Source organism: Bidens hawaiensis, unplaced genomic scaffold (assembly GCF_021521415.1).
Source record: "Bidens hawaiensis isolate Kalapana, Puna unplaced genomic scaffold, B.hawaiensis_p1.1 tig00053517_1, whole genome shotgun sequence".
NCBI classification, from domain to species: Eukaryota; Viridiplantae; Streptophyta; class Magnoliopsida; order Asterales; family Asteraceae; genus Bidens; species Bidens hawaiensis.
In genome coordinates, this window is record NW_027499646.1 from 13,686 (window position 1) to 41,189 (window position 27,504).

At 33.5% G+C, this 27,504-nt stretch overlaps 1 protein-coding gene across 1 annotated transcript; it reads left to right on the top strand.

The window, feature by feature from the left end:
* The first annotated feature begins 706 nt into the window (after nucleotides 1-706).
* On the top strand, nucleotides 707-19,399 carry LOC143600159 (protein FAR1-RELATED SEQUENCE 6-like). The gene is made up of 7 exons (XM_077077924.1): nucleotides 707-821; nucleotides 15,166-15,361; nucleotides 15,437-15,713; nucleotides 15,801-15,964; nucleotides 18,202-18,460; nucleotides 19,026-19,214; nucleotides 19,307-19,399. Exons 1-7 carry the CDS (start codon nucleotides 707-709, stop codon nucleotides 19,397-19,399), a joined length of 1,293 nt encoding a protein of 430 aa, XP_076934039.1.
* Nucleotides 19,400-27,504: the final 8,105 nt, after the last annotated feature.

A 27,504-nucleotide genomic window follows, 5' to 3' on the forward strand; every position in this document is an offset into this window, starting at 1 on the left:
TTCATATATATATATATATATATATATATATATATATCATAAAGGATATATATATATATATATATATATATATATATATTATTACATCACATACTTATATATACATCATTACTTGATGTATATATTTCCCTATCCTTATTAGAATAACATTACAACACAAATCACAATATCCATACATCACTTAACCCTATTCTTAGTCCTTCTTGAACTTTTTCACCATCTTGGTCATCTTGTTGCATTTACGAAGAAGCTTATCTCCTATATTCTTCTTTTCGTTCCCATTTATGACTATCTTCTTCTTCAAATCATCAGTCTCATGTAAGGCCTTGTCAAGATTCTCTTCCTGGGACTGCGGAATCTCGTTCGGGGATCCATATAGAGGTGGCGGATCGCGGTACCCCATCATAATGATGTCGTAGTGGTTCTTGGGGTATGGTGATGATGTTGCGTCAGACGGGTAATTGAAAAATGCTTCAGCGGCTTCATTTTGTTGACGTATTTCATCGGCTTGTTTCGAATGGAGGGGATCTTGCCTTGATATTGTGGAAAGCTTGGCGTAGACTCGTTCCATATTCTTTGAAGGTATTGTACATAGGGGTCTACAGATCCATAGCATGGGTTCTTGTGAAAGAATGGTTGCACGCATTCTTGACTTGGTGAACAATCACAATTTGATGGTTCTTCCGTTGGAGTTTTTACCGCTTCAATGATCTCTTCATCCTCTTCCGGATCTTCTTCCCTTCTTCCGGATCTTCTTCTTCCTCGGAGTCTTCCTCTTCTTCCATCAGTTTTGCAGTTTCAGCCACTAGAGGGTGCAGACGGTAGTTTTCATAGGGGGTGAATACATCTTATCTTTGGTTTCTGGGAGGGACCATCGAGGGTGTTTGGTTGAGAATCAACAGAATTGTATGTAGAAGTTCTGGTGTGCAATCGCCTTTGGTCAGAGTGACATTGCATCCAGTCAGAAGATTCAGACTCGGGTTCCTCCTTGACTTGGTCGTTAGCTAAGAATGCATAAAATGGATGAGGATTAGGTGGTTGATATGTTGGCATGTCAGGCTAATGATACTATAGAATGTTTGATTGATGGTACGTCGGGATGTCGGATGGGTGATACATCGGTATGCTTGATTAATGAGAGCTTTAATGTCTTTGTGCTTCATATTCTTGCTTCGGTGGATCATCGGGTATGTTGATTGGTAGTTGTTCAGTGCTGGGAAAGTAAACTGGTGTGTTGGTCGGTCAAGTGGATGATCTTGGTAAAAGAAGTCTTCACAATAATCCTCGCTTATCCTTGGGAAGGGGTTCAGGATTTCCAGCTCTTCTTGCGTCTCACATAAAACCATCCATCATCTTCTTGAAAGACATCTATGGGTTGGATGGTTTAGATTGAGGAGAGATAGAAAAGGTTACCAGACTATCTTATCCCTTTTTATAAATTAAACAAATAATAAAATAATTTTCTTATTCACTTGGATCGAAGCTTAGGTATTATTATTTAAAAGATACTTCGTTAATATCGATGGCTATGATACCCACACTTGTCACACCCCAGACCACGGCCTAGGAGTATGAGACATGTGTTGGTACCACATTTATAAATAAATCAGAGTTACGGTAAATGCGGAAAATATATTTAGCGTGGATTAAAACATTATTATTTACATATCAAAATACGGGATTATAAAATACCCGTTTAATGTTTTACAAAATATTACTTGTTCATTTCAAACCACCATTTCATATTTTAAAATTTTATCAAAAGATCTGAGCCATCAGATGATCTACTATTACTTCGTTCTTCCAAGCTTCTAACCTCCGTTACCTATAAAATGTTTAGAAAATACGTCAGCAACACATGCTGGTGAAAAAGCTGACACATAAAATATTTTTCTTTACTTAATTACCCCTCAAGACATAACTTAGGTCCGACCCATCGTAGCCTAGGAATAATCAAGCTTTAAAACAAAACACAATTATAAATTCAATTTCACACGAGATACCCCAGCAAACACCGCAGCGTTCGACATTACTTAGGTATCATCCGTATACACATGATCACCCTCACTCGGACGTAATGTAGGTCCGGCCCATCGTAGCGGAGGCTCATAAATAGGTTTGGCGCGGTGTACCCACCGACTTTTTACCACATATGTAAGGATTCAAACAAACGTACTCGACAGCCTGAGGGCTAGCGATTACTTTTGTTTATAATGTTTTAGAGTTACATAATCTCATGTAATCATTTATATGTTTGACTCGATTGATACAAGTTTATAAAGTTGGGGCGTATTCACTTTTTCTTGAAATGATCAGCTTCAATACACTGACCGGTTGTGACATTCGTGACAAAACGAGGTATACTTTATTCACTACGTAGCGATTAAACGAGTAACCGACCGATACTGATTATGACCCGTATATATACTGAGGGGTCATATACGAGTTATATATATATATTATAGAGGCTAACATATTGATATTTAGGCCCCAGTACGTTTAAAACCATTTAAACGAAAAAGATTTCGTTTATTGATACGCTATGAGTTTAAACGCAATCGTTAACATCAAAACGAGCATTGTAGCATCCGTTAAGCCGAAAAAGATTTATAAAACACTTATATGACATTTTCTAAGCAATCCGTGAAAATATTTTGGATTTTTACAATGAGTAAGTACGTTTTTCTTATTTTACAAAAATGGGCTGAAAAACACTCGTTTTTCGATGTTTGTCGCACCAGAATTATTTTTCGCATCAAAAACCGAACCCGAACTAAAGTTAGAACCGAGATCAAATTTTGGGTACATAAAAGTAGGAATTAAATGACAAAATAGGGGCATAGAACTCCCCCCCCCCCCTCTTCTTGCGGACGCCCTACATGGGTATTTCCACCCCATAAATTACTTTTTATATACCTCTTATAATTGAGATATTTTAGCCATATTATTTCCACCAACTTCTGGCCAGAACCCTTACCTTCAACCTATAGCAAAAACTTCAAGGTATTGATCACAAATTCATGTCTTTCAAGCCTTTTTAAACTTGTTTATACATAAAAACTTAAGTTGTGATTAGTAAAAATGATAACTAATCATGTAAAAAGATTTAAAACGATACAAAAACATGTTCTGATCATAAACATGGTTAGGAATCAAAAGCATATACTCTTTTGGACAAAAACACGGTAAAACGTTGATATGGCGTTTTTAGGTTTAAAAGTTCGGTTTGAAACCAAAACCGAAACCCTAATTAAAAAGGATGTTCTATGGATTATTTATTCTTGGTTTGATTTTATATGATATGTAGATACACTGAGTTTGTGACCCAAGACCTGGAGAGTCGTTAAAACCATTAAAATCTACTGAGTATTGTCGGTTAACTCGTTTAGGGGTTGTTTGTGCTTCGATTGTGACGTGCTTTTTTTTAGATTATGAAACTTTGAAGAGACATTGGGGATCATGGAAGTGAGTCCCTGTTCAAATTTGGTAATTTTTCTATAAACGAAAAATATTTGGCGAATTTATTATCGTTTTTTGGCGTTTATTTGGGAAAAATAGTTAAACTTCATGAAAAATTATGAAATTTATTTTGGAACCCAGAAATTTTATGGTAAGATTACTGGAAAAGTTTGGTATGATTTGGAGATGTATATGTATTTTTTGTGTAATTGCGTTTTAATCGAGTTTTAACAGCCGAAAAACACGCAAAAAGGCATTTTGACAAAACCGTTAGATTCTGGAGATTTTGAAGGAGCTATTTCATTGTACTGTGACCACTTGGAAAAAATATCGGATATTTCGGATTTCTTTTAGTATAAATGAGCTATTTATTACTTAATTATAACACATTAAATGTATTTTTATAAATAGATAATTAAGCATAAAATTTCTTCAAATACTTTTATAAAATTCTCCATATTTTAGCTTAATTTTACAAAAAGTTTCATTATTTATATATAAGTGCATAATTAGTTATGATTAATCAAATATTCAAATTATATTTGTTTTAACGAAACCGGCAGTTTTGTGCTTAACGAACTGGTTGGTAAGTCAAAACATCAAAAGTGGTAAAATATCATAGTTATGGATGAATTTGATAAAAACAACTTTTTACGAGATTTCCGGATAATTCCGGTGTATTGTACGCGTTTTGTACAATCAAACCCGTATGAAAACAGAAACAAACCATGCGATCAATCCAGATACAGAAACCTTAAAATTCTTTCATAAATCAAATCACTCTATCAATCAATATGTTTACTTAAGTTTATGTGATCTTACCTATTCCCGAAACGTGTAAACGATCAACTTGGCTAGGCTCGGAAAACGGTGAACTAAGCCAAATCTGGTTTTGAACATTTCATAGTATACAACGTCACAATCTAAGACTATGGTCATGTTATGGGCCTAACAGCTATACCCAGACTAGTTATACAACCCGATTTAGCTTAAACATTGTACTAGTATTAAAAGTACGATACCGGTTATAGGATTCAAGCTATAATCGAGTTACATTACTTACTGACACGTATTACTAGCTTGAACTACGCTAAGGTGAGTTTTACGACCCCACTTTCTAAACTGTTTTACGAACTTTTGGGGTGGAAAGCATGTTTACATATACTTATGTACTTGAAAACTTATTATGATGTGAATTATCTAAATGCTAACACTTGAAAAGCCTCCCATACGAGTGATTAACTACGAGCCGAAGGCATGTGAATAGTACTATTGGTTTGACAAACCCAATTGATGGGCCGGAGGGGTATGCCGGAACATGTTTATTATCAGTTGCAAATGACCATGCGAACTTTTGTAACATGCTATGTGGTGTTAGACATAGTACATACTTGAGGCAAATAGAGCCAATGTGGGCATGGGAAGTGCGTGGGCAAGAGAGGCCACGTAATGGGAACTGGTCAAGGAGTCACTCGTGGCTTAGTATAATTACATCACATATTTACAAAACATGAATACTATGATTTCGTATACTGGTTTTCTTTTGTACTTGTGAAACTTGAAACTCACCAACTAGACGTAGTTGACCCGTTTTAACATGCTTTTCTGGTGAACCCAAGTTGGAATAATATGCTTATGTGCTCGGTGCTAGAAGGGAAGTGAATCGATGTACATAGACAGTAGTATATATATTAAAGAATAAGCAGTCACGTGAACTGGTTGTGTGATTTTCATCTAGCTTGTAAACTTAGTACCTACCAATGTAATATGATGTAAATTAGTTTGTTGAATTTCTTTATAAACAATGTGGTTGATACCAGTATTATCTGTTACATTTCCGTATTATGTTTCTGCAACTACCTAGTCGGGGTGTGACACCGGTTCTTTCCTTTCTTTGCTATCTCGCACCTATAGTACGAGTATAACCTTTTATTAATACCAGATCTTTAATCCGGCTTAAGACCTTTAGTCTTATTTGTATAATTTTTACCTCAATTATATTTTCTTTTATGAACATTTAGTTCAATACATTTCTTTATTTAAACCTTTAGTTTAAAAATATACTTTCATTCTTTTCTTTTACAAGTTTAAAACATTTATTTTAACTTGTTTTATTTTCTTAATACTACGTTTCTTTTTCTTTAAGAAACATATACTTTAATCATTTATTTACTATATAAGAACACTCTAGTAATAATAATAATAATAATAATAATAAAGATATATTTTATATCACATATTTCTTATTCATATTTTCTTTATTATATTTTCTTTAGTTTATTCTCGAGGTATTGAGTATATCCTCGACTTAGGGTTTTAAGCCTTTATTATTTTATTATTATTTTATTCGAGCATTATGCCTGCCTTGTTTTGCTTAACAAACCCTAGGAACTTGGGCAGCACTTCGACGCTTCTTTATTTTCTCGAACTTCTTGATCAACATACCCTTGACACGCAAATCGAGGCACACCAAATCTTCACAATACGTCGGCACGCACTTCAAGGTGGGACGTCTGGTCTTCTCAGGACGTCACGTTTATCAAGATAACTTCATCGGGTTATGGCACGTACTTCGAGGTAGAGAGAGGGAGTATTTTAGGGAGAGAAGTGAGATCTGAAGGTGTGAGTTGGGAAATGAGGGCTTGAGCCCTATTTATAGGCACCGACCCAGTGACCCATCACGTAGCACGATGGGTTGCTGGATCTTTTATTAATATTTTATTAGATCGCGATGCGCGATAGGACTAGGGGAAGGCCGTCGCATATCGCGACTAGGCTTGATGACACAGCTCGTAGGCTTGCCACGTGGTGACACGTGTCAGACGCTATGCCACGTGGTGACACATGGCGGACGGTGTGCCACATGTGGACACGTGTCGGGACACATGTCAACACCTGGCAGACCACGCCATCGCGTTACGCGATGACATTGGTTCTTTAAGGTATCACCCATCGCCCAAATCTTGAGTTTTGGAATAAGCCCTTCGCGATACGCGATGGGCGTGCCATCTGATCCGTCGCGTATCGCGACGGGACAGGAAAAAAAGATTTTACATTTTGGTCTTTTGACTTTTGAAACTTGGTATTTTTGATCCGTTGTTTTCACGATGTTACATCATGTTTCTTATGTTTAGGATTTAGAACGTAGGACAAGAAATGTTTGGTTAGGAGAGAACGTGTGGGTGTTAGGGTTTTTACAAATACTAGGTTAGTTGGTATTTCATATTTGAGTTGTTATAACCCGTGTAATGGTTAAACGGGTCAAACCGGGTTAAGTTAATGAGAGGTCTTTATTCACAAATCAAGCAATTTGGTGTCTCTAGAGAAGGTGGGGAGCGACGTAAGAGCAACATGTATGATTTTATAGTAGGCAATTATATAGATAGTTAGACTTACTGTATCTAATGAGGGGCAAAAGTTCCACCCTAAAAATGTTGTGTTTTAGTTATGGGTTCAATAGGCTTTTTCGTGGAATCAATTGTGAAAGATGATGCGTTGCTTTGAAAAAATATTGGTATAGGTAGCAAGATGGGTGGTTTGGATAAATACATTACGAGGTGGGTTGGATGGTAAAAACGAATGTTGTTGAGACCAGACCGGTTTGATCGGGATTCGGTCACCTGACCGGTTATGTTCTATGTAATTCGCCCGCTACTTAAATACTAGCCGTTTTGAACCGGACCGGTTGAACCGGTTTACTTTGGGTAAAAAATTTATTTTTTTATTCTAACACTTCTTCAACATTACCCTGTCATTTTCAGATGAAATTTGTTCGGCGGGTCGGACCGATTCGAGCAATCGGTAGCCCGTCTGGTTCGTTGTCTGATCCGGTTATAAAAACTGGTAAAAACAATATTAAAGTATGTATTACAACCAGTCTCCTTGTCTATAGGAAACGTGAATACAAATTTCACACCAACAAACCTCAATTTTCTTTTTTAAGCGACCAACAAAAGTATAATTTTATTCACAAATCCGACGACACTGGTTAGTGCCTTACAATTCTAACAAGTACATATACAATTCCAACAATCGCATATTGGACCTTGGAATCGCAATCGCGTATGAGCTTAAAATCGTATATGGGCTCTGGAATCGTAATCGCATATGGGCATGTCCATAATCGCAATCACATTAGCCCAAGTAATCACAAACGCACTAGCCCGGGTAACAGTAATCGCAGGCCCAAGTTGCATCTGCTACTAGGATAATAACCCAAAAATATTATGCGAAGGGTGGGATTCGAACTCGGGACTTCCGGTTAGGAGTCTCCCACCTTAGAGCATGTTTGGGATTGAGTTTGAAATATGCTTATTGGCTTTTTTAAAAAGCCATTTTGAAAAGTCAGATTTGGGGCTTTTGGAAAACTGTTTTTTAACCATTTCAGAAAAACTAAAATAAAAAATATTTGTATGATTGCCAAACCCATTTTAACTTATTGGCTTTTGAAAACACCAATAAGCCAATAAGTATTTTTCAAACTCAATCCCAAACATGCTCTTAACCAATATGATTTTGTTGCTTTTATTGTCCGATGATTGCAAGCCACCTTAGTTCATAACTGTGTGTACAAATAAAATTTATATGTTGTTGGTGGGATTTAAACATGCGACCTCTGGTTCAATCCCACCCAACCTTAACCATTCCACCACCTGAAGTTTCATGCAAAACACCACTTCTTTATACATTTATTATAAAACGAACGGCTTCTCTCCCTTTTTCTTTTCAAGTTTAGATTCTTTCGATTAAGATTATGAGGAAAGTTTATATTTATACAAATCCTAAAGACCTGATCTGATACCCTACCAATTTCCAAGGTATTCTAAGCATAAATGAATCATCTTTACACTATAAAACTCACCTTTAACGAGATCTGGTTTAGGATTGATTCTTGAACTGGCTTGATCCTTGTGTATTCTTGTTGCTCGATGTTAAAGAGCACTTATACGAGCTTAAATCATTTCCTTGACGAATCCGTAATGAAGAGATGAAAGGGAAGTGTGTGTGTTTCTTGAGGTGTAGGTGAAAGATGGAATATGAGATCTAGAGTTTTAGGAGAGATTTGAGGTGCATTATATGCTAAGCCCATGGAAATTAAGCTCATAACCATTCCGCTCCTAAGTCCATGTTTTTATTTCTAAGACCACCACTCAACTTATTATCTATATCTATATTATCAATAAAACATTTTAGATGGACAAAATGGTAATTTGTTAAAATTAAGATGCCGCTAAAAGACGTCGTTATATTATTATTCCTTCGTCGCTCCGCCTTCGATGCTTCAGTTACGTTATCCTCTGGCGACTTTGAATGTACAGTGGAATTGAATGTGTTCATTAATTAACTCCTCCATAACAACATCGTCTATTATACAATTACTTATTATTGTATCGTTTCATGAGCAATCATCCCTTCATCAATTGGGTTTACTCCTCCATAACATCGGTGTTTCACTCTAAATGTGACCTAATCGATAATGAAGCACGGCGGAGTTAGACCTCCTATTGCTTCTGCAACGCCAATTGCTCATAATTGGGGCTAAATTCTGTGAACTATCAGTAAGCTTTTGTTCAACGACATCTTAATTTTGGAAAAAATGTGCTTGATATCTCATACCTCGATTTTTTCCCTAAAATTTGTTTGTGAGATGATTTTGTGGTTATGTTGTTAATTTAGGTTTTATAATAAAATTCAAACACATTTGAAATGTGTTCAATTATAAATATAGCCTTCTTTCCCAAAACAAAAGAAGATGAGAAAATTGTACAAGATTTATTTTAGTTCCAGGCTCAAGAAAATGAGAAAATTATAAAGGTATTATGATATAAACCATGTGATGAATGTTGGTTGTTATATATCTATCAACTGAATAAAGATGGAAAACAAAAAGATGTTTCAGTTCAATTGTGCCTTCGGTTCAACTACAGCTCAAGGTGATTGATTATAAACTTATACTATTTAACACTTTTTGCATTTATAAGCTCACTAAATACTTACATTTTGCACTTCAATTAGAGGAGGTATTTTGCATATACTAAACTGATTATAAGATAACTTATGGATAGTTACGATGTAGCAACTCGGGTTTTCATATAATATAATGAATACAAATGCTTGACCCGTTTTCGTTTCCGGGAAATTTTAAACAATAAAATATCGAAATGATCGAGTTATTAATTTATTATTATTATTTATCATATATATATATATATATATATATATATTTAATTATCAAATATAACTATGAGTTATATACACTTTCAACCTTAATTTAACCTCTATATGTATCCAGTGCCTTAGTTCAAGGACTAAAATGCAAATATTCACTATTTTAACTCTTAACCCGTAACCCATGTATCCAGATCCATATCCGACCCGTTTACCATGATCCATATTATGGCTTGTACCATAATTCACGTAATTAACTAGGAAATTGATCTATACAATCCTTATATTACCTTTTTCGATCATAACCGACACTGTTAATTTAGTAATTACGATCTCAAAGATACGGTTTAATTAAAATGCAAACCGTCATTACTAAATCATTAATATATCACCTAAGGTTCATCATAATCAAATTAAACGGGCCTCGACATGCTTCTTGATATTGCGAATTATAACCATAATCTTAATTGCTCTAAGATTTTATCTTCGTCTGCTATTTATGCGGATTCATGGCCGTCGGCTTCTAGTCATCGATCATCATCATCTGATTGCATTAACTAGTAATTAACTTCATAATCGAGATTGGTTTTCAACATTCATTGAAAGCCCTAACATATTTTTTAACAAAATGATTATACAATTGTAGAATCTAGGGTTTAAAGCAAATTGGAGGATTTACTGGTATTGTTTATAAATTTTCTTTCTGGTATGTTGAACAACTGGCATACCCAGCTCAATTTGTTGGGTGTGTGCGCATTATCTTTTTTATATTTTTAGGCCTTTTTAATGATTTCTAATTATTAATAGATATTAAATAAACATTATTTTATAAAACCGACACCTTTAAAGACAACGTTCCTCGTAAATTAATCTAGCATATAAGTTTTCGTGTGTGTGTGTGTATATATATATGTATGTTTGTATATATTCATATATGAATATATTGTAAGTATATCCTAATATTAATCAAACCATCATTATTTTACTAAAACCCGACGTCAGTATTAATGTTTCTCATCGTTGAGTGTTTTCACAAATTTCTTATGTTTAATTTATATATATATATATATATATATGGGTGAGTTATTGTTCTTTTTTTAGTCAGAACGTTTAAACGTTCTAATACATTCAACGAAGCACTAGGTGTTCAAAAAAAATGAACATCTTTAAACATTCTAATACATTCTAAGAAGTTCAGGTTCTTTAATAAAGTTTAGAAGTTCTGATAAAGTTTAGAAGTTCTAAGAAGTTCTGGGTGTTCAAAAAAGTTTATAAGTTCTAATAAAAAGTTTAGAAGTTCTAAGAAGTTCTGGCTATTCAGAACTTCTAAAACTAACAAAAAAATAAATACATGTAAACATGAAATTGAACACTGAAATCACTTCATATAATCTCATAATCATCAAACAATCATCTATCGACTGTTAATTTGATCATTGATTTGACCATATGAACAAAATATGGAACGTCTGCAACTAGGTTTCTGCAAAAACTCAAAATTGATTAATTGAAACTTCAAATTGATGATTAATTGGACCAATTTCAAAGTTTAATTGATCAATTAGTTCAACAATTTCAATTTCAATTGGGCAATTTTATCAACTGACATGTAAGCAACAATCGATGGTTGTGTTGGAAGAAGATGGTGGTCGCGAAGGTGGATGGTGGACGGAATCGTTGAACGGCGATGGCGATGGTGGACGGAATCGACGACGGAGGCCGGCTCCCGTATTTGTGATTTTAGGTTAGGATGGTTATTGAAGATGGACGTTTCAGAATGTCACGTACCTATTGTACGATAAAGGATTTTCGTATTCCATCCTTTACCTATATATATTTACTTTTAACAAATATATAATAAACATAAATTTTAATTAAATATACTAAATTCATGTTTACCATAAAAAATGGTGAAAGACTCGAGATAAACAGTTATTAAATATTATATATATATATATAATTCTTTAAACACAAATTATAATCAAGGTATTTTAAACGTATTAACAAAAATATTTATAAAGTTATATTATCGTTAAAGATTTCAAGATATATATTGTATGATAAATATATATTATAACGTTGGTATTAAAGTATTTAATATATTACGAGTTATAATTATTAATATAATTGCAATATTTGTTTAAATCTTTATTTATTTAATATTTATATAAGTATATTATATCTCATGCTTTATATATAAATTGTATATTACTAGTATTTATAAATATTTAAGCTTATTGTGATTCATGATAACTAATAATATTGATTTCATAACAACAATAAAAACCCATAGATCAATTAATAAACATCCTAATCCCAATCATAACTCAAATCACATCGAAATCTTAATTCATTAAAGTATGCTATATCATTTATAATTAATTCATATTACTATTATTTAACTAGGAATCTATGATGGTATATCCCAAAGGGTTTACTTTTCTCATCATCGTCATTTGTATTTCGTTCATCTGATCAGGTGAGTATCATATTCCCCTTTTTAACTCATTTTTTTACCATTTTGGGGACGTATGCGTTACTATATATTGTCCTATCATCTAATACACAAATTGCAACTGTTTGTCATGTGTGTTTAAGGATTTATACCTTATGTGTTATGTGCTCTATTTGAATTGCATTCGGAGAGGTCCAACATAATCCCATAACAGTATGATCATACGACCGTCGTAATAGCCATCATCCAGTTTATCTGGTATCGTGCTTATCGACAGCTCATTTACTTGCTTATTGGTTGAATTGCTTATCTCATTTGACATTGTTGCATTTTTATCTATTATTATATATACACCAAATCTGGTGTGCTACTCACTCAACCACGTGTTGACAAACCTATTGTATTTTGAACACATATGCAAGTCATCATGTGATGTGATGTTCAAACTGGTTCGGAACAAAAACTTAGGATTGCATGCTATAGAGAATAAACAAGATTATGGACTTCTATATATTTGTTTTGTCTTACTTATTTGAATTATGGATTCTATATTTGAAAATTTTCGGATTTATTTGAATTTAATTAAATAGATATTATAGTTTTAAATACTGCATAATAGTACCTTGAGAGCTGTGAGCAATCAGATCATACGACTTTTGTATATTCGTATACATGATCCACATATAATGGTGATAATGAGTTCAACAAGGTGTAATTTTAAGGTCTTATGTTTGATGCACTATACCTTCTAATTAGTTTCTTTCAAACATACTTTTGACTTCTCTCTGACAATTTGATTTTTTTAGTGTTTGACAAATTATGTCATTTCTTAACTCAGTACATGATCCGATTAAAATTGTGATTTTGTCAAATTGTAGAGAGATTTTTTAAAACTGAAAGTTTTTTCAATCAGGGTAAAAGAATCCGTTCATATGTACTAATGTCATTTATTATATACTAATTTCCAAAAGAGGTTGTAACACATTTTTTGTGCACTAGCAACAACTTTGTATTGCATTAGTTCTGGCCATACACCATACGTTGATTCATGCCACCACCATTTCCTTGACTTTCATCAACGCCATTGTGTAGTGCGTAGTTGTGTTTTTGTACTTACATGCTACGGATATGGGTCGGGTATATGGGTGATATGGTCCAAGTGATTAATCTTAAGGGAAATTTAATCGTGGGTAGGATTAATCATAACAGGCCGATGAATAAAATGGTAGTTGGGTGCAGGCCGGTTTTCAGTTTAGCTACTCATAGTTGCTTATCCTGCACAGGTTTGCCTAGTTTTCGTCACTACTTTTCTTTTTCTGTTTTCCTATGGCGTGTCAATTTAAGGTTTCTTTGGTGATTTGTACTCTCTTTTGGTTTCTTAAACGAGATAAACTGGGTCGGGTAGTTTCATCAAAAATCAAAACCACTTCTGGCATGACAAGTTTTGAAACTGGCAAGTTTGGTCGTTTACAGAAATCAAGAATTAACATGGACATTTTAATCAGTTAATTAAATTGAGATTATTTTCATGTAGGTAATGGTGGAGGTATTATAACTTCTTAAAATGCCTATTTCTCCATATGTTCGAGAATGTCATTTCCATCTAATCTTTAATCAAACAGGGTGTGTCCTGGGTACGTATGTTTCTTGGTCCATTTGATTGCTAATTAAATAAATTTAAGTCTTTATTATGCTGTAAATTTAGTTTTATAAATATGTTTGTTGTATTTATATTGCAGAATAAAATTATGTAAAATGGTTTTATAAAGTTGTTAGTGTCATTTATTGAATCAATAGAGGTTTACATTTTACTATTATAAAGTTCTTTAAATGCTATTTTTATTTATAATTCTGTATTTTATCTATTTTATTTATATATTAATCGAGTTTACTTTTCCAGACAGACAAGAGCTGAAAACCGCGGTCCTAAACTAGCAACCATTTTTCCAGACAAACAGACAAGTTGTGGTTGTCGGTTTAATGTTGACTTAATTAACCCCTGAAATTTATATCCCATTAAAGAAATGAAATTTCATATATTTATGCAGGCATCACATGATGACATCAGCCAAATTAAGAATATTGTGATCCAATGGCTGATGGCAAATGAAGATCGATATTGTGGGTGGTCATCTATAAATGACAGAAAGCACGTTCAAGATTCCGGGAAAATGGTTTCTACATACGTTTTTGCTGCAACATAGTTCAATACAATAGGTTGAGTAACAAAGTCAAGAGAGATCGGGAACAAGTCAATCTTGATGGTGGTATAGACTATAGATATATCTACCAGTAGTGTGCCTTTAAAGTAAGTGCGGTCATAGTTGACTAATAAAGTCAAAGAAATCAGGAAAAACTCAATCATGATGATGGTGTGTATATATATATATAGAGAGAGAGAGAAAAGATGGAATACGCTAATCCTTATCGTACAAAACCGTACGCGACAACAGCAAGAGTCGATCTACACTTATCATTCAGTTGAAAGCGGTTGAGGAGATCCTGTGTGTTTTTAAGCGAGAAGGGTACGATTGTCTTTGTGATTCGTCATTTAAATTTGGTAATTTGCATACAAACGGTTACGATCCTGATATTTAGCTTAATCAAATCAATTTCTTATTTTACGAAACAATTTTTGTACCAAAAACTATCAATTGAGCTCTCTTGAGTACACGAATCAGTTTTTCTAGCGATTTTTGTGATTTTAGGGGTTTGAAATGGAAGACGATCGCGAATGTAAGTTTTTGATGTGTTTGAATTATTCAACTGTAGATGTATACTATGTTTATAATCGGCGGGTGGCAGTAATCTGTATGTTAGTTCTCACGAGAATCACATGATAATTGATTAGTCTTGTTTTTGAGCGTGTTACGAGCGTGTTCATATTAGGACTGTCTTTGTTTTTTTATGTTTCATAATACGAACATATCATGAGCGTGTTACTATATCTGATTATGAGCTGATTATAATGTTGTATAATATGAGCGTCTTATGAGCGTGTTACTATTAGGATTGTTAAAATGGTTTGATTATAATTTTTGAGCGTGTTTGGATTATAATTTTTAAATTGATGTTTTGTGTAGATGATTCAAGTGTTTTGGTTAAAGTTCAAGGGGTTGCTATCATTCCTGAATTTGCTTCTTCATACAAACCTGTTAAAGGAATGATGTTTTCGTCAATTGATCAAGCATTTGATTTTTATTGTGAATATGCTAAAAAAGCTGGATTTGGGGCTCGTAAAGGTGGATCTTACATGCATGGTGGTGTATTAAAGACTAAGTACTTTACATGTTGTAAAGAAGTTCACAAGCCAGCTAAAATGTATGATTAAAAAGGTGATTGTAATGAATCAAGCAAGCCATATTACAAAAGGAGGAAGAGGTCGACAATTAGATGTGGTTGTAGAGCACATATACAGTTGAAATCTGTTGATGGTGAAAATTTTCAAGTAGATGATTTTGTTGAAGGCCATAATCATAAAATGGTTGCAGATTCTGATATGCAGTTTGTTCATTCTGCGAGGAAGGTAACACATGTCCAAGAGGAAGCTATTTATGAGCTTTCTAATATGAACTTGGGACATGTTAAAGCGTTTAACCTTATGAGAACACAGTACGGTGGGTTTGAAAAGGTAGGTGCAACTAAAGATGATTGTAAGAATTTTAAACAATGTTTGAATTGTTATATTGGAGAATATGATACTGAGATGATTGTTCAGAGATTGTGTGCGAAGAAAACATTTTCATCTGATTATTCTTTTGAATATGATGTCAATGATGATCGTGAGTTAATTCGCATGTTTTGGGCTGATGAGACTTCAAAGAGTAATTATCTTGCATTTGGGGATATTATATCTTTTGATGCTACATTTAAGACTAACAAGTAAGTTTGTGTGTATGTATAGAATTGTCTTGTAAGGCCCCGTTACCGGTACCTCACATTTGGACGTTGGATTTACTCATCAACATATTTCTAATCATCAAAGTTAATAAAAACATTCGCGGAATATAAAAACTTTCATAAAACATTTCATAACAATCCAAAACTTGTCTTAAAACAACATCTCGTCTTTCAAAATAAACAAAACATTAAACTTAAACGTCTTGAGCCTTCCGATGCCAGCCTCTTATTCAATGCCATGTGTCCCCTCAAGCGAGCTGCCTCATCCTACTCACCTGCGTGCATACTAAAAGTCAGCTATGCTGAGTGAGTTCTAGTTAATCATACGACATACAATCGGTTCACATACTTGCACACACGCCCGAAGGGGTGTACATTATTCATACTTACCTTTAATACATAACTATCCATTATATTTAAAGAGCCTCCTGCCCTATAACCTCACAGATATTATAAGGGTCCGGTCCCTAACATCACAGATATTGTAAAGGGTCTGGTCCCAACATCACAGATATTGTTAGGGTCTGGTCCCTACCATCACAGATATTATTAGGGTCTGGTCCCTTTACTTCTTCATCTGCGTACCATACATATACTTTCTTTTATCATTCATACATACTCATATGTTTTACATATATCTAACATGCACATTCAGCTATCATATACATACCTCCCTTGTCAATACGTGCAATATCCGAAGATCGTTCACGTGCCGACAAGCTTTCATTCACATCCAAAATATACATACATAAATAACATATAAATCATACATGGCATACACTTACCATTTAAGGTAAGTATATTAACTATCACATCGAGTATGCACACAGCCCCGAAAACATAACAAGGAAAGGGGCTAGAAACTCACCTGAACACGGTTACGTTCACCGTTAATCGTTATTCCTTTCTTGAGCTGTGCACGGCTAACTGTATAACAATTACATGTATCAATCCACTATCGCTATCTATATTGTGTTTCTAGTTCAATTATAACCCACAACGAACGGGGGTCCAGGGGCAGCGCCCCTGGCAGCGAGGTTCTAGGGGCGGCAGCCCCTAGCAGGGTCTAAGGGGCAGAGCCCCTAGCTGGGGTCGATCTGTTCTCTAATTTGTTTTCTAATTCGTTACCTCATTCTTCACTAGGATTTTAATTTGTTTTCTAATTCGTTACCTCATTCTTCATAATGAATTAAGTCTGATTCGCTATCTGATTCGTTACCTAACTTCACTTAAGCGAACTTATATGCGGCGAAGTTATATGTACGCGAACTTGGTTTCTGGCGAACTTAACAATCAGCGATCTTGTATAGCGAGGTTAACAGAAGCGAACTTAGCTGCTGGCGAAGTTAACCTCAGCGAAGTTAGCTACTGGCGAAGTTAACAGCAGCGAACTTAGCTATTAGCGAAGTTAACAGCAGCGAAGTTAGCTGCTGGCGAAGTTGCCCAGCAGTAGCCGCTGTTCGTTCTTAACACCTATAATCATCTCCGTTTCAACATGAAACACTTAGATATGATATTTAACCAACCCGCGATCCTTCCTATGGTCTTTATAGGGTAAAACTTGGCCCGGAAAGGCATAAAGTTTGGATCTTTAGGCTTAAACGTTTAATACTAGGCCTAGGGTTTATTTTAAACGAGTCGCACCTGTTTGCAGGTTCATCAAGTTTGTTTTAGCATCAACTCTACAACTTTACGTTCCATTTACACCCGATCTATTCTCTTTCTAAGTTTCAAGGTTAAACGTTAATAAAAACGTAAACTTTAAGATCAAGAACATACCTTTACGCGTTTTAATGTTGCGGTTTAGCTTGGTTACGAGCTCTAGGTCTTGTATCTACCTCGTGTATAGCCGAATCTATCAAGAATCGACTTTCGTTTGGCTCGGATCTCGTTCCCCCTCTCGGCTGTATATAGTGGTGTAGGATGTGTGTGTGTTTTGAGTGTGTAGAGAATAAGATGGAAGGAATGAGGATTTAGGGTTTTAGGGTGGTTTAAGGGAGTATTTATACTCCTAAGGCCCATGGACCCTAAGCCCATCTCATCCATAATCACATCTTGATTAATCTAAGTCCATGATCTTTCTTCATTTAATATTTATTAACTATTAACACACGATAACTAAACGCGACTTTCTTTATTAAATATTAGAACATTTTAGGATGTTACATGTCTATATGTATATGTTTTTGTGTCTATTTTATATGATTTTATATGTACAGGTACAAGATGGTTTTTGTCCCGTTCACGGCAATTGATAACCATTGTCATAGTGTTACTGTCGGTGCTGGATTACTAGCTTCTGAAACTATTGAATCATACAAATGGTTATTGCAAATGTTACTTAAGTCATTTGGTCATGCACCGAAGGTTGTTGTTACTGATCAAGACCCTGCTATGAAGCAAGCTATTGCAGCTGTGTTTCCAAATACAAGGCATAGGTTATGTATGTGGCATATCATGAAGAAAGTTGCTGACAAGGTAACTTTTCTTATTTTGTGTTTTAAGCAGTATGAATAACGAGTGTTTGACAAGCGTTTAATGACAATAGTCTTTTTCTTTTGATGTTTAATATGTGAGCGTTTTATAAGCGTAACATGATTATATATTTTGACAACGAGCTTTTACACAAGCGTTTTAACATGTTTTTTGTGTATCAGGTGGGGGCTGATTTATGTAACAACGAAGATTTTTTAAGAGTAGGCTATGTAACATTGTGTGGACCGATTCAATTAGTCCTTTAGAATTTGTAGTTGAGGAAAATTGGCAGGCTATAATGGTTGAGTTTGAGCTTGACAAGAATAAATGGCTTACTGATATGTATGAAATCAGATTTGACTGGATACCTGCTTTATATAGAGATGAACTTTTGTCTGGATTGATGCGTACAACATCAAGATCAAAGAGCGAAAATCATTTTTTTTGAAAAGCTACAAATTCTCAATTAACATTAGTTGAGTTTTTCAACCATTTTGATTTTTGTATCGAGATACAGAGATACAATGGCCGACGGTGTGATCATGATAGTAGGTACACGTATCCGTAGTTAGAAACCAGAAGTTATCTTGAAAGGGAAGCGGTTAGGATATATACAAGAGCTATATTTAATGATCTTCAAGATGAAATGAATGAAATTGTTGGTGGTGTTTCACAATTCAGTTCTTGTGAAGAAGAAGAAGGGTTTTTGAGGTGTAAAATAATGGATTTTAATGCGTATGTTCCAGGTTTTTTGGAGGTAATTATGAGCATTTAGTTTAAAATTATTTAAGTTTAAGTTAATTAACAAGCGTTTAATAAGCGTTTTATTTTTTTTAGGTTGTGTTTAAGGACGGTGAGTTTGGTGAAGAGTCTATTGCAAATGCTCCTGCAAAAGATTCGAACAATATGGTTTGTTGTGTCGGAATATTTTCTACGTCGTGAATATGTCTCAAGTCAAGAAATTCCCTAAAAGATATATAAATGATCGATGGAGGAAAGAGGTTGCGGTGAATATCAAAACAGTTCCAATGTCAGAGTTTGGTAATGATCAGAATAGGAAGATAAAAGAAATTTCAAGAGAAATAAAGTATGTCGGTGAATACCTTATCAATAGTTATGTTGCAGATATTGATGAATTAATTAGAGTTAGAGATGAGATGAATTTGATGATTGAAAAAGCAAACTTAACTCGGTATGAAAGGGTACGTCCATTTAAAAGGGATAGATTTGCTGTTGTTTTAGGTTTTGAACAAACATCAGAAGTTACCGTTCGTGTACCTACTAGAATAAGAAACAAGGGTCGTGGCTCGCACAAAAGAATTAAATCAAAGAGAGAGAGAGCCATTAGTCGCTCTGGGAAGGGTTATAGGAAGTGTCAAATTTGTCACCTACCTGGCCACAACAGCAGAACTTGTAAAGCATTGCAGCAGCAACCGCAACAATGATTTCGTAGTTGATTGTTTTAGATAGAAAGAGTTAGTTTTTTGTGTTTTTAGATTGTGTGTTATGTAGTTACCTTTTTTATACAACCGTAAACATAGAACAAGCGTATGACAAGAGTATGACAAACGTATAACAAAATATGAAGATTTTATTTATTTATTTTTTTAATACATGGGGTTACACCCCATCAGACCCCATCATCATCAGACCCCATTAACCCAAACCCCATCAACCCCCACCGCTCCCTGTTTCTTGATCTTCTCACACCCATATTCCTTGAACTCCATGTTGGCTAACAAATTTGAAACTGTTTCAACCAAAGTACAATACACGGAGTCATAGCATGTAGTCTGCTGCTTGAGGAACTCAGCAGTCTATGCTTTGAACTCACTGTCTGGTAGCTCCATGAGTTCATTGTATGCATCAAGAGTTTTTAATTTCTCTTTAAGCACGTAGGCATGTGAGTGCTGAAGGGCGTTGAGAAAGTTCTTGTCCTTTTCTTTCTCAAGATCAAGCTTGGCATTCACCATGCTTTTTACGGCTTTATCACTTGAAAACATCTTTTTGTGTTTTTTTTTTGAGTTTTTATGTGTGATATGATTAACAACAATGGATGTATATAGACATAATTTTGGATGTCTACTAATTGTGGGTAGTTGAGATAGAGTTTATTTATTCAACGTCATTTAATTTGATCATCACACAAACTGCATTTATTATTTATTAAGCGTGATACAAGCATGATATATATTTATTTTTTAATCATGTTTGGTTGTTGACATAGTGTAATTTAATTTAAGTGATTTGATGTAGGCTATTATTACAAAAATCTTTTTTCTTTGGACTTAAGCGTGATATATATTTATTTTTTAATCTTGTTTAGTTGTTGACATAGTGTAATTTAATTTAAGTGATTTGATGTAGGCTATTATTACAAAAATCTTTTTTATTTTGGACTTAAATTTTGGCAGAGGAGTTGTAATTAATGTAATTTTAAGTTTTTGACAAAACTAGATTAGAAATTAGTTTCTTTTTAACGAGATTCGACTGCTTAGCGTGTGAAAGCGTACAAGAGCGTATAGTGAGTGTCTCATAACATCGCTCATTATACGTGAGCGTATAGTAATGAACTTACACTGTTGCGTCCGTGAGCATGCAGGTATGAGCGTTGTTCAAACGTTTTGTCCTTTTAATATTTTTTTTACACTTTTTTGATCCGTGAACCTGCAGTTGTTTTGTTGTCCTTTTTTTTAGTATTTGGTCCGTCATATTTTTCCTATATATATGCTATATTTTGTCACAGTTATATCCACCCATCTCAAATCAGTTATAATGGATGCCTCATCATCATCATCTTTCAAGGAAGCGTTGAAGATGAAAATTGTTGAGCAGGTAGCCGCCGACAAAGCTTGCCATGACAAGCAAACACATGAGTTTGTGATGTTTAATAATAACATGGATTACAGGGTTGTTATTACGAATGTTCTTGTCAAAATGCTTGCTAGTGCTATCGGAGATCTTGCGGTTTTGTTTATGGTTGACATAGAGAAGAATGAGTTAGAACAGTTCAAAGAATTATCAAGGCAATTCTTGAGCTAAACTGTTCAATGAAATTGAAGTTGGATTTTCTCAAGTCACTATTAGAGTAGGAGGCAAGTGGGTGATGTTTGAGAGTTTGATGAGCGTTTTGTAATGTTTTTTTTAATCATGTACTTCGCATTATTTTGTGTGGTAATAATAATATTTCAATGTTTTTGTTAGCTGATTTTTTCAAACATAAGACCATTGACTAAAATAGACAACAAAGTCAAATTAGTTGTTGCCTTCTTTTGAGTTCTTCAACAATCTCCTCCCCGGACTTTTCGGTGTTGTTTTTTCACTAAATTGTTGCGCCTTCTCGATTAGATTATCTCTTTCTTGTTTATATCTGATAGAAGGATTTTGGCCAAATACTTTGTCCTCAACTTTTTTAGCTGATTATCTTGTTTAGGACATTCTCTGTAAAATCCGCATGTCCACGGTTTCTTCCCATCATACTTCTCCATGTGTCTCATAGCAAAAATCCCACAATCTACCCCGTTTTCGATTGTTCTCCATGACATCCTTAATCTTGTGATTGGAGCCTTTTTGATTTGTTCAGCAATGGGGTGATTGATTTTCTTAAGATACATGTAGAAGACGGTTCTCAGAAGATACATTAAAAGCAGTTAAGTATCTCACAAATTTTTAAATAGATTTTTGTTGAGAGTTTGTTGAGCGTTTGCCAGGTTTTGGGGATTCTTGTTGTATCTTTCTTCAAGAAGTCTTTTGATTTCTTTTTGGTTGTCTTCTGGCTTTTTAAACTTTTTATTAACCGGTACTTCTTGATGTCCACTGTTGTCAAGCAACTCTACCACTCCGGTTTGAAGGTTGAAAACAACCATATAGAAGTGATCTTTATGTAGTATTGGCACGAAGAAAATAGCAACTTCCTTCATTGTTTTGACATCACACATCATCATCTGTTTCTCAATGTTGTCCATAAACACATCGAGTCTTTGTTCGTTTGTGTGACCAAATGCCTCATTATAATGGTCACTTGTCTGCTTAAGAATTCAAATAATGTTAAAGAGTTTAACAAGCATTTTCAAGATAACATGTATAATTAAAGTATACCAGAAGTGTGCTTGTACCAAAGAGCCTGAATGGTGATTCTGCAGATTTTTTCTTTTCTTCAAAGTTCAAGAATTCACAGAATGCATCCATTGCGTTTATTGTTATATACAAACCAGGACAAAACTCTCAAAAATTACCTTAAATGAATCTGTGTTAGACAAGGTGATTTAAGATGTTAAATCTTTGACGTATCTACGGATAAAATATAAATCATCGTGTAATTATTTAAATTGGAAAATTTATGTAATTTATCTTTTTGAACTTCTTTATTGTTTTTTTGTTGGCTTAGAGTTTTGTTAGTTTGCTTTCTTTAATGAACGTTTGTCCTTTGAAAAAAAAAGTTTAATTGGTATGTTTTAGTCAAACACACTTAAATTTTAGAGTATGGACGCTGAAACGAACCGAACGAACACGAACAAGGCCTTGTTCGTGTTCGTTCGATAAGGAAATAATGTGTTCACGAACGGTTCACGAACACTTACCGAACGAGATTTTATGTTCATGTTCGTTTATTAAGGAAATGAATATGTTCACGAACGGTTCACGATGTAACACCCCGGCTAAAGCGGAATACGCCCAAGTGTGACGTACAGATTGCCCAAAACACATGTGACACTATTAAGTGACCATATTATCATTAATTAATTTAAACATCAAGTACACAAGTTTGTAACAAGAAATACAAGAAAATACAAGAACAATTATAAACTTGTCCATTTATTAATATAACCTAAATTCTAGTGTCTTCTCCGTTTCATGCTCTAATAATTATACCTGTAACATATATATAAAATAAAGTCAACTAAATGAATAGTTGGTGAGTTCACACAAGTTTTGATATACGTACATAAAAATCATACAATTCCATGAACAATTGTAAATGAGCAAGTAATGTCCTTTCCAACTGGAATTGTGCACCAGCGTACTCAGATAAGCTCAAGTAAGGTCCTTTCCAGTTGGGATTGTGCACCAATGTACTCGGATAATGAGGCCCTTTTCCACTCATAACAAAAAATGTATTGAGCGCAAAGGGGGCGTATGATCATACTATCTTGAAGTAATCCATGAGCAAATAATTTGTAGCAAGTAACAAGTAAACACACAAGTCCATGCAGCGAATTGTAGTTTGTAAATAATGAATAAACGAAATTGAATAGTTGATAGGATATATATGCTACCCACAAACTATTTAAAAAGGGGGTGTGAGAAACTCACCTTTGATATTGGAGACAACTTGAAATAATAACCGAAAGCGAGCTAACAAACAAAGCAATTGAATCTCACAAAACTATAAATAATAACGAAGATACAAAAATTAAGGACTAGCTACCGGAATTATAAAGTTAATTAACTTATGGTAAATGGGGACTTGGGGATTTTTAATGAGTTTAACAAAAATGTATAAAGTTTATATAAATCATTTGATGTTTATTAGTTGAAGAATGATTTGTAGACAAATAATTATAACTTATTAATATAAGATTAAATAATAATATTAATAACAATTTATGATTAAACATTTGTTTCCGAGTAACATAATTAATTAATTAACTTAAATGTTTTGCATGAATTCTCTTAAAGAAAATTATAAATAGTAGTTATGTTGAAATAAAATAAACAATACGATTCTCTTAAAGAAATTTGCATTATAAAAATATTATTTATAAAATTAAAATCTAAGTATATCAAGTTATTAAAATCGTATTCATGTATATTAAATTCATCGGCTAGAGCCCCCGTGAAAGAAATTTGCGTGGCTCTGATACCAATTTCAGAGGTACCAGCGGAAAAATATGAACGATTTAAGATTATTAGTTCAAGTAAGTTATTATCCATGAAATTTAAGATTATATCTAAGTTTAAGAAACTTATGAATTTTATAAACCACATATTATAACAAATATTTAATAAGTATGCAAAATTTAAACACATAGGGATTATTTTTAAGTGTAATTTTAAAATTATTAAGGCAAGTATTTATATCTCTGTTTCAAATTAATTATGAGAATTTTCCTTATAAGACCCAAGAGATTCAAATATTTAAAAGTATTTTAAAATTAAAAAGAACAAGGGTCCAACATGCTTCCGTACCTTTTTCCCGTTTTGACCAAGATATCGCCGGGTTACACCAGGAGTCTTTTTACTAGGTTATTCCAGACCAAACCTAAGTAGCCTTAGGTAACTCCTCTCTGGCTCCTTCAGCAATATTCAGCTCAACCAGGTTTCGTTTCCTACTTCCGGTGTATGGTAAAAAGGAACAGTTCGTAGTTGGAGATTTCCTCTTTTTAAAAGAGAAATACTTCTAAATAGGAAGAACACTCAAAGGTATTATAAGGAAAGTGAAAGTTTTTATTTCATGATGGGTATTTTACAATGAAGATGTGTAAGAAAGTACATAAGTAAATACAAACACTCTTATTTTTAATACATGAAAGCTTAAACACTCTTTTTTGAAATTTTGTTCTAGGCCCGATGATATTCTTCTTCCTTCTTTTTCTTCTTATATAGGCCCCTTATTCCTTTAGATAGACTTCACCACTTTGTCATCTTGTTTCCATGTGATATTCTTTTTCTTGAAATTCTCCATTGTCAGATCATTGAATTTGGTGTTGAGATTCCTCATGGAGACTTGAACTTTGGCTTTTCTTTTCTCTTGCATCCATGTTCCCTATGGGAACTCTAACATTTGGATTTATATGATCCATGCATTCCAACTTTTGTATGTATCTCATGAGAGTTTATCCATTATTTATTAAATCATTAATTTATGAAATCTTATTTTTATAAGATTAATTAAATCTTAATCTTCAGATGATGTTTGACTCTCTTTAGGAGAATCAATAATCATATTGTCCTTTTTCTTAGAACAAGCCGGACAAACATTGTGTTGATGTTTTCTGGTTAAGCACAGTTTATATTGAGCTTGAGGACTTGATGCTATAACACCAGTATCCAAAAATCTGATTTTATCCTCTATATATTTTTTAGCTGCTGGAGGAGTTCTCCTTGCTGGAGCTATCATAACAGAGGAATGCATCTTACTTCCTCCATAAGTTCTAAATTCTCTTTTAAAAATATTTTCTAAAGTACAAAGAACTATCTTCATACCAAGTGCTCTTCTGTTATGAATATCATTTTCATTAAAACTTTGAAAAGTTTTTAATCTTTCTGTCTCTATATTGTAAGAAAGAGATGCATGAACTTTTTCTATTATAATCAGATGATATGCAGGGTAATTATTGTTTTTATAAAAATCAGGCCCTGCAGAAAATAGTTTTAACACCATAACATCACTTGGAGTAATAGTAGAGTTATATAGATAACTGTCCCTTACTCCGTCCCTAACCCAGTTTGGTAAAAAGGAAATTTCTGGGAAATTTGGTGATGTAAGATATATTGAATTTATTGATCCAAAATCATACCAGTATGTTATTTCTTCAGGGGAATTACCTTGTAAGTAATTAATTCTGGGGTAAACCCCAGTACAATCAACATATCTTATATCTGTATTTTTAAGGTTATATAAATCTCTCATTTTAAACCACTGTTGCTCAACAAGATCTTGTTGAGTTGGTATCCTTTGGAAAGTATTATCAAAATTTGAAGTCTGCCCAGATTGTGGTTTAAAATTAAAATGTTTTTCTTTAGGTTCATCTTGATCAGAAGTAAGATCTATTTTATGAACTCCCTTTGAAGATGACGGGATATCTCTTTTTTCTATTTTCACCTCCTTATATATAGGAGATAAATCCACTCTTTCTTTTATTTGGTGCTTTACCAAAGATTTCAATATCATGCTATCATATTCATAAAAGACTATTTTTGAGTCTATAAGAAGACAATTTCTTGTGATTAAATCTTTTAGGTCTGAGACCTGTTCAGGGAGAGTGCTAAAATAACTTAGCATCTCTTTCATATCTTTCATTATTTCTTTTATAGACACCACCTGCCTATCCATGTCTTCAATATGCTTATCCATTTTTTGGGCTATCTCATGATCTTCCATCTCTGGTTAAAAAATCTGCTAATACATTTTTATCAGATTTAATTATTTCTATATCAAAATTATATTCGGATATTAAAGTTTGCCATCTAATTAACCTTTTATACTCAGGTTTAGAGGGCAAATTGTTTTTTATAAAAGCTTTTACTTGTGTATTATCAGTTCTTAGTAAAAATCTAACTGGTAATAGAAAATAATAAAGCTTTTGACAACTTTTTACAACTGCTAAAAGCTCTTTTTCGTTAATATGATATCTTGTTTCAGTGTCACTAAAAGTGCCTGAACAGTATCTACAAATGCTTTCACCAACTTTTTTATTTTCGGAGTCATAGTCTATTTTTTAAGTATCCCACTCCAATAATATTCTGAAGCATCTGTTTCTAATATCAAATCATCGTTTTCTTTAGGTAATTGTAATTTTCGTAAGTTCCTACAATATTCTTTTATATTTTTCACTTGGTCTTCTAAGCTTTTATCAAAACTAAATATCTTATCTTTCTTTAATAGGTTTTGAAAAGGCTTTCTTATATCTGCGAGATTTTTAATAAAATCTGAAGCATAATTCAATATACCAAGAAAACTTTGTACTTGCTTTTTATCTATTAATTTATTAGGAAAGGATATAATTTTTTCAAGAATATGGCTCTGGAGTTCTATTCCTTTACCATCTATTTTCATACCTAAAAAATCAATATTATCTTTTAGTAAGCTGGTTTTTCGTTCAGATAGGGCTAAACCATGTTTTATACATAAATCTATAAATATATCAAGATGTTTTAAATGATTATTGATATTATCAGATAATATTAAAATGTCATCAATATAAACAAAAATAAAATCGTAATTTTTGAATATAGTATCCATTTTTCTTTGAAAAATCTGTGGTGCATTTTTTAATCCAAAAGGCATCACAAGCCATTCATACTGACCTTGAGGGGTGGAGAAT

Excerpts from the sequence above, each read along its gene's own strand:
- LOC143600159 (XM_077077924.1), top strand. The coding sequence starts at position 707 with ATGATCTCTTCATCCTCTTCCGGATCTTCTTCCCTTCTTCCGGATCTT. Across the intron at positions 822-15,165 it reads GCCACTAGAGGGTGCAGACG|ATGATTCAAGTGTTTTGGTT; the intron begins GTAGTTTTCATA and ends TGTTTTGTGTAG. Across the intron at positions 15,714-15,800 it reads AGTACGGTGGGTTTGAAAAG|AGATTGTGTGCGAAGAAAAC; the intron begins GTAGGTGCAACT and ends ATGATTGTTCAG.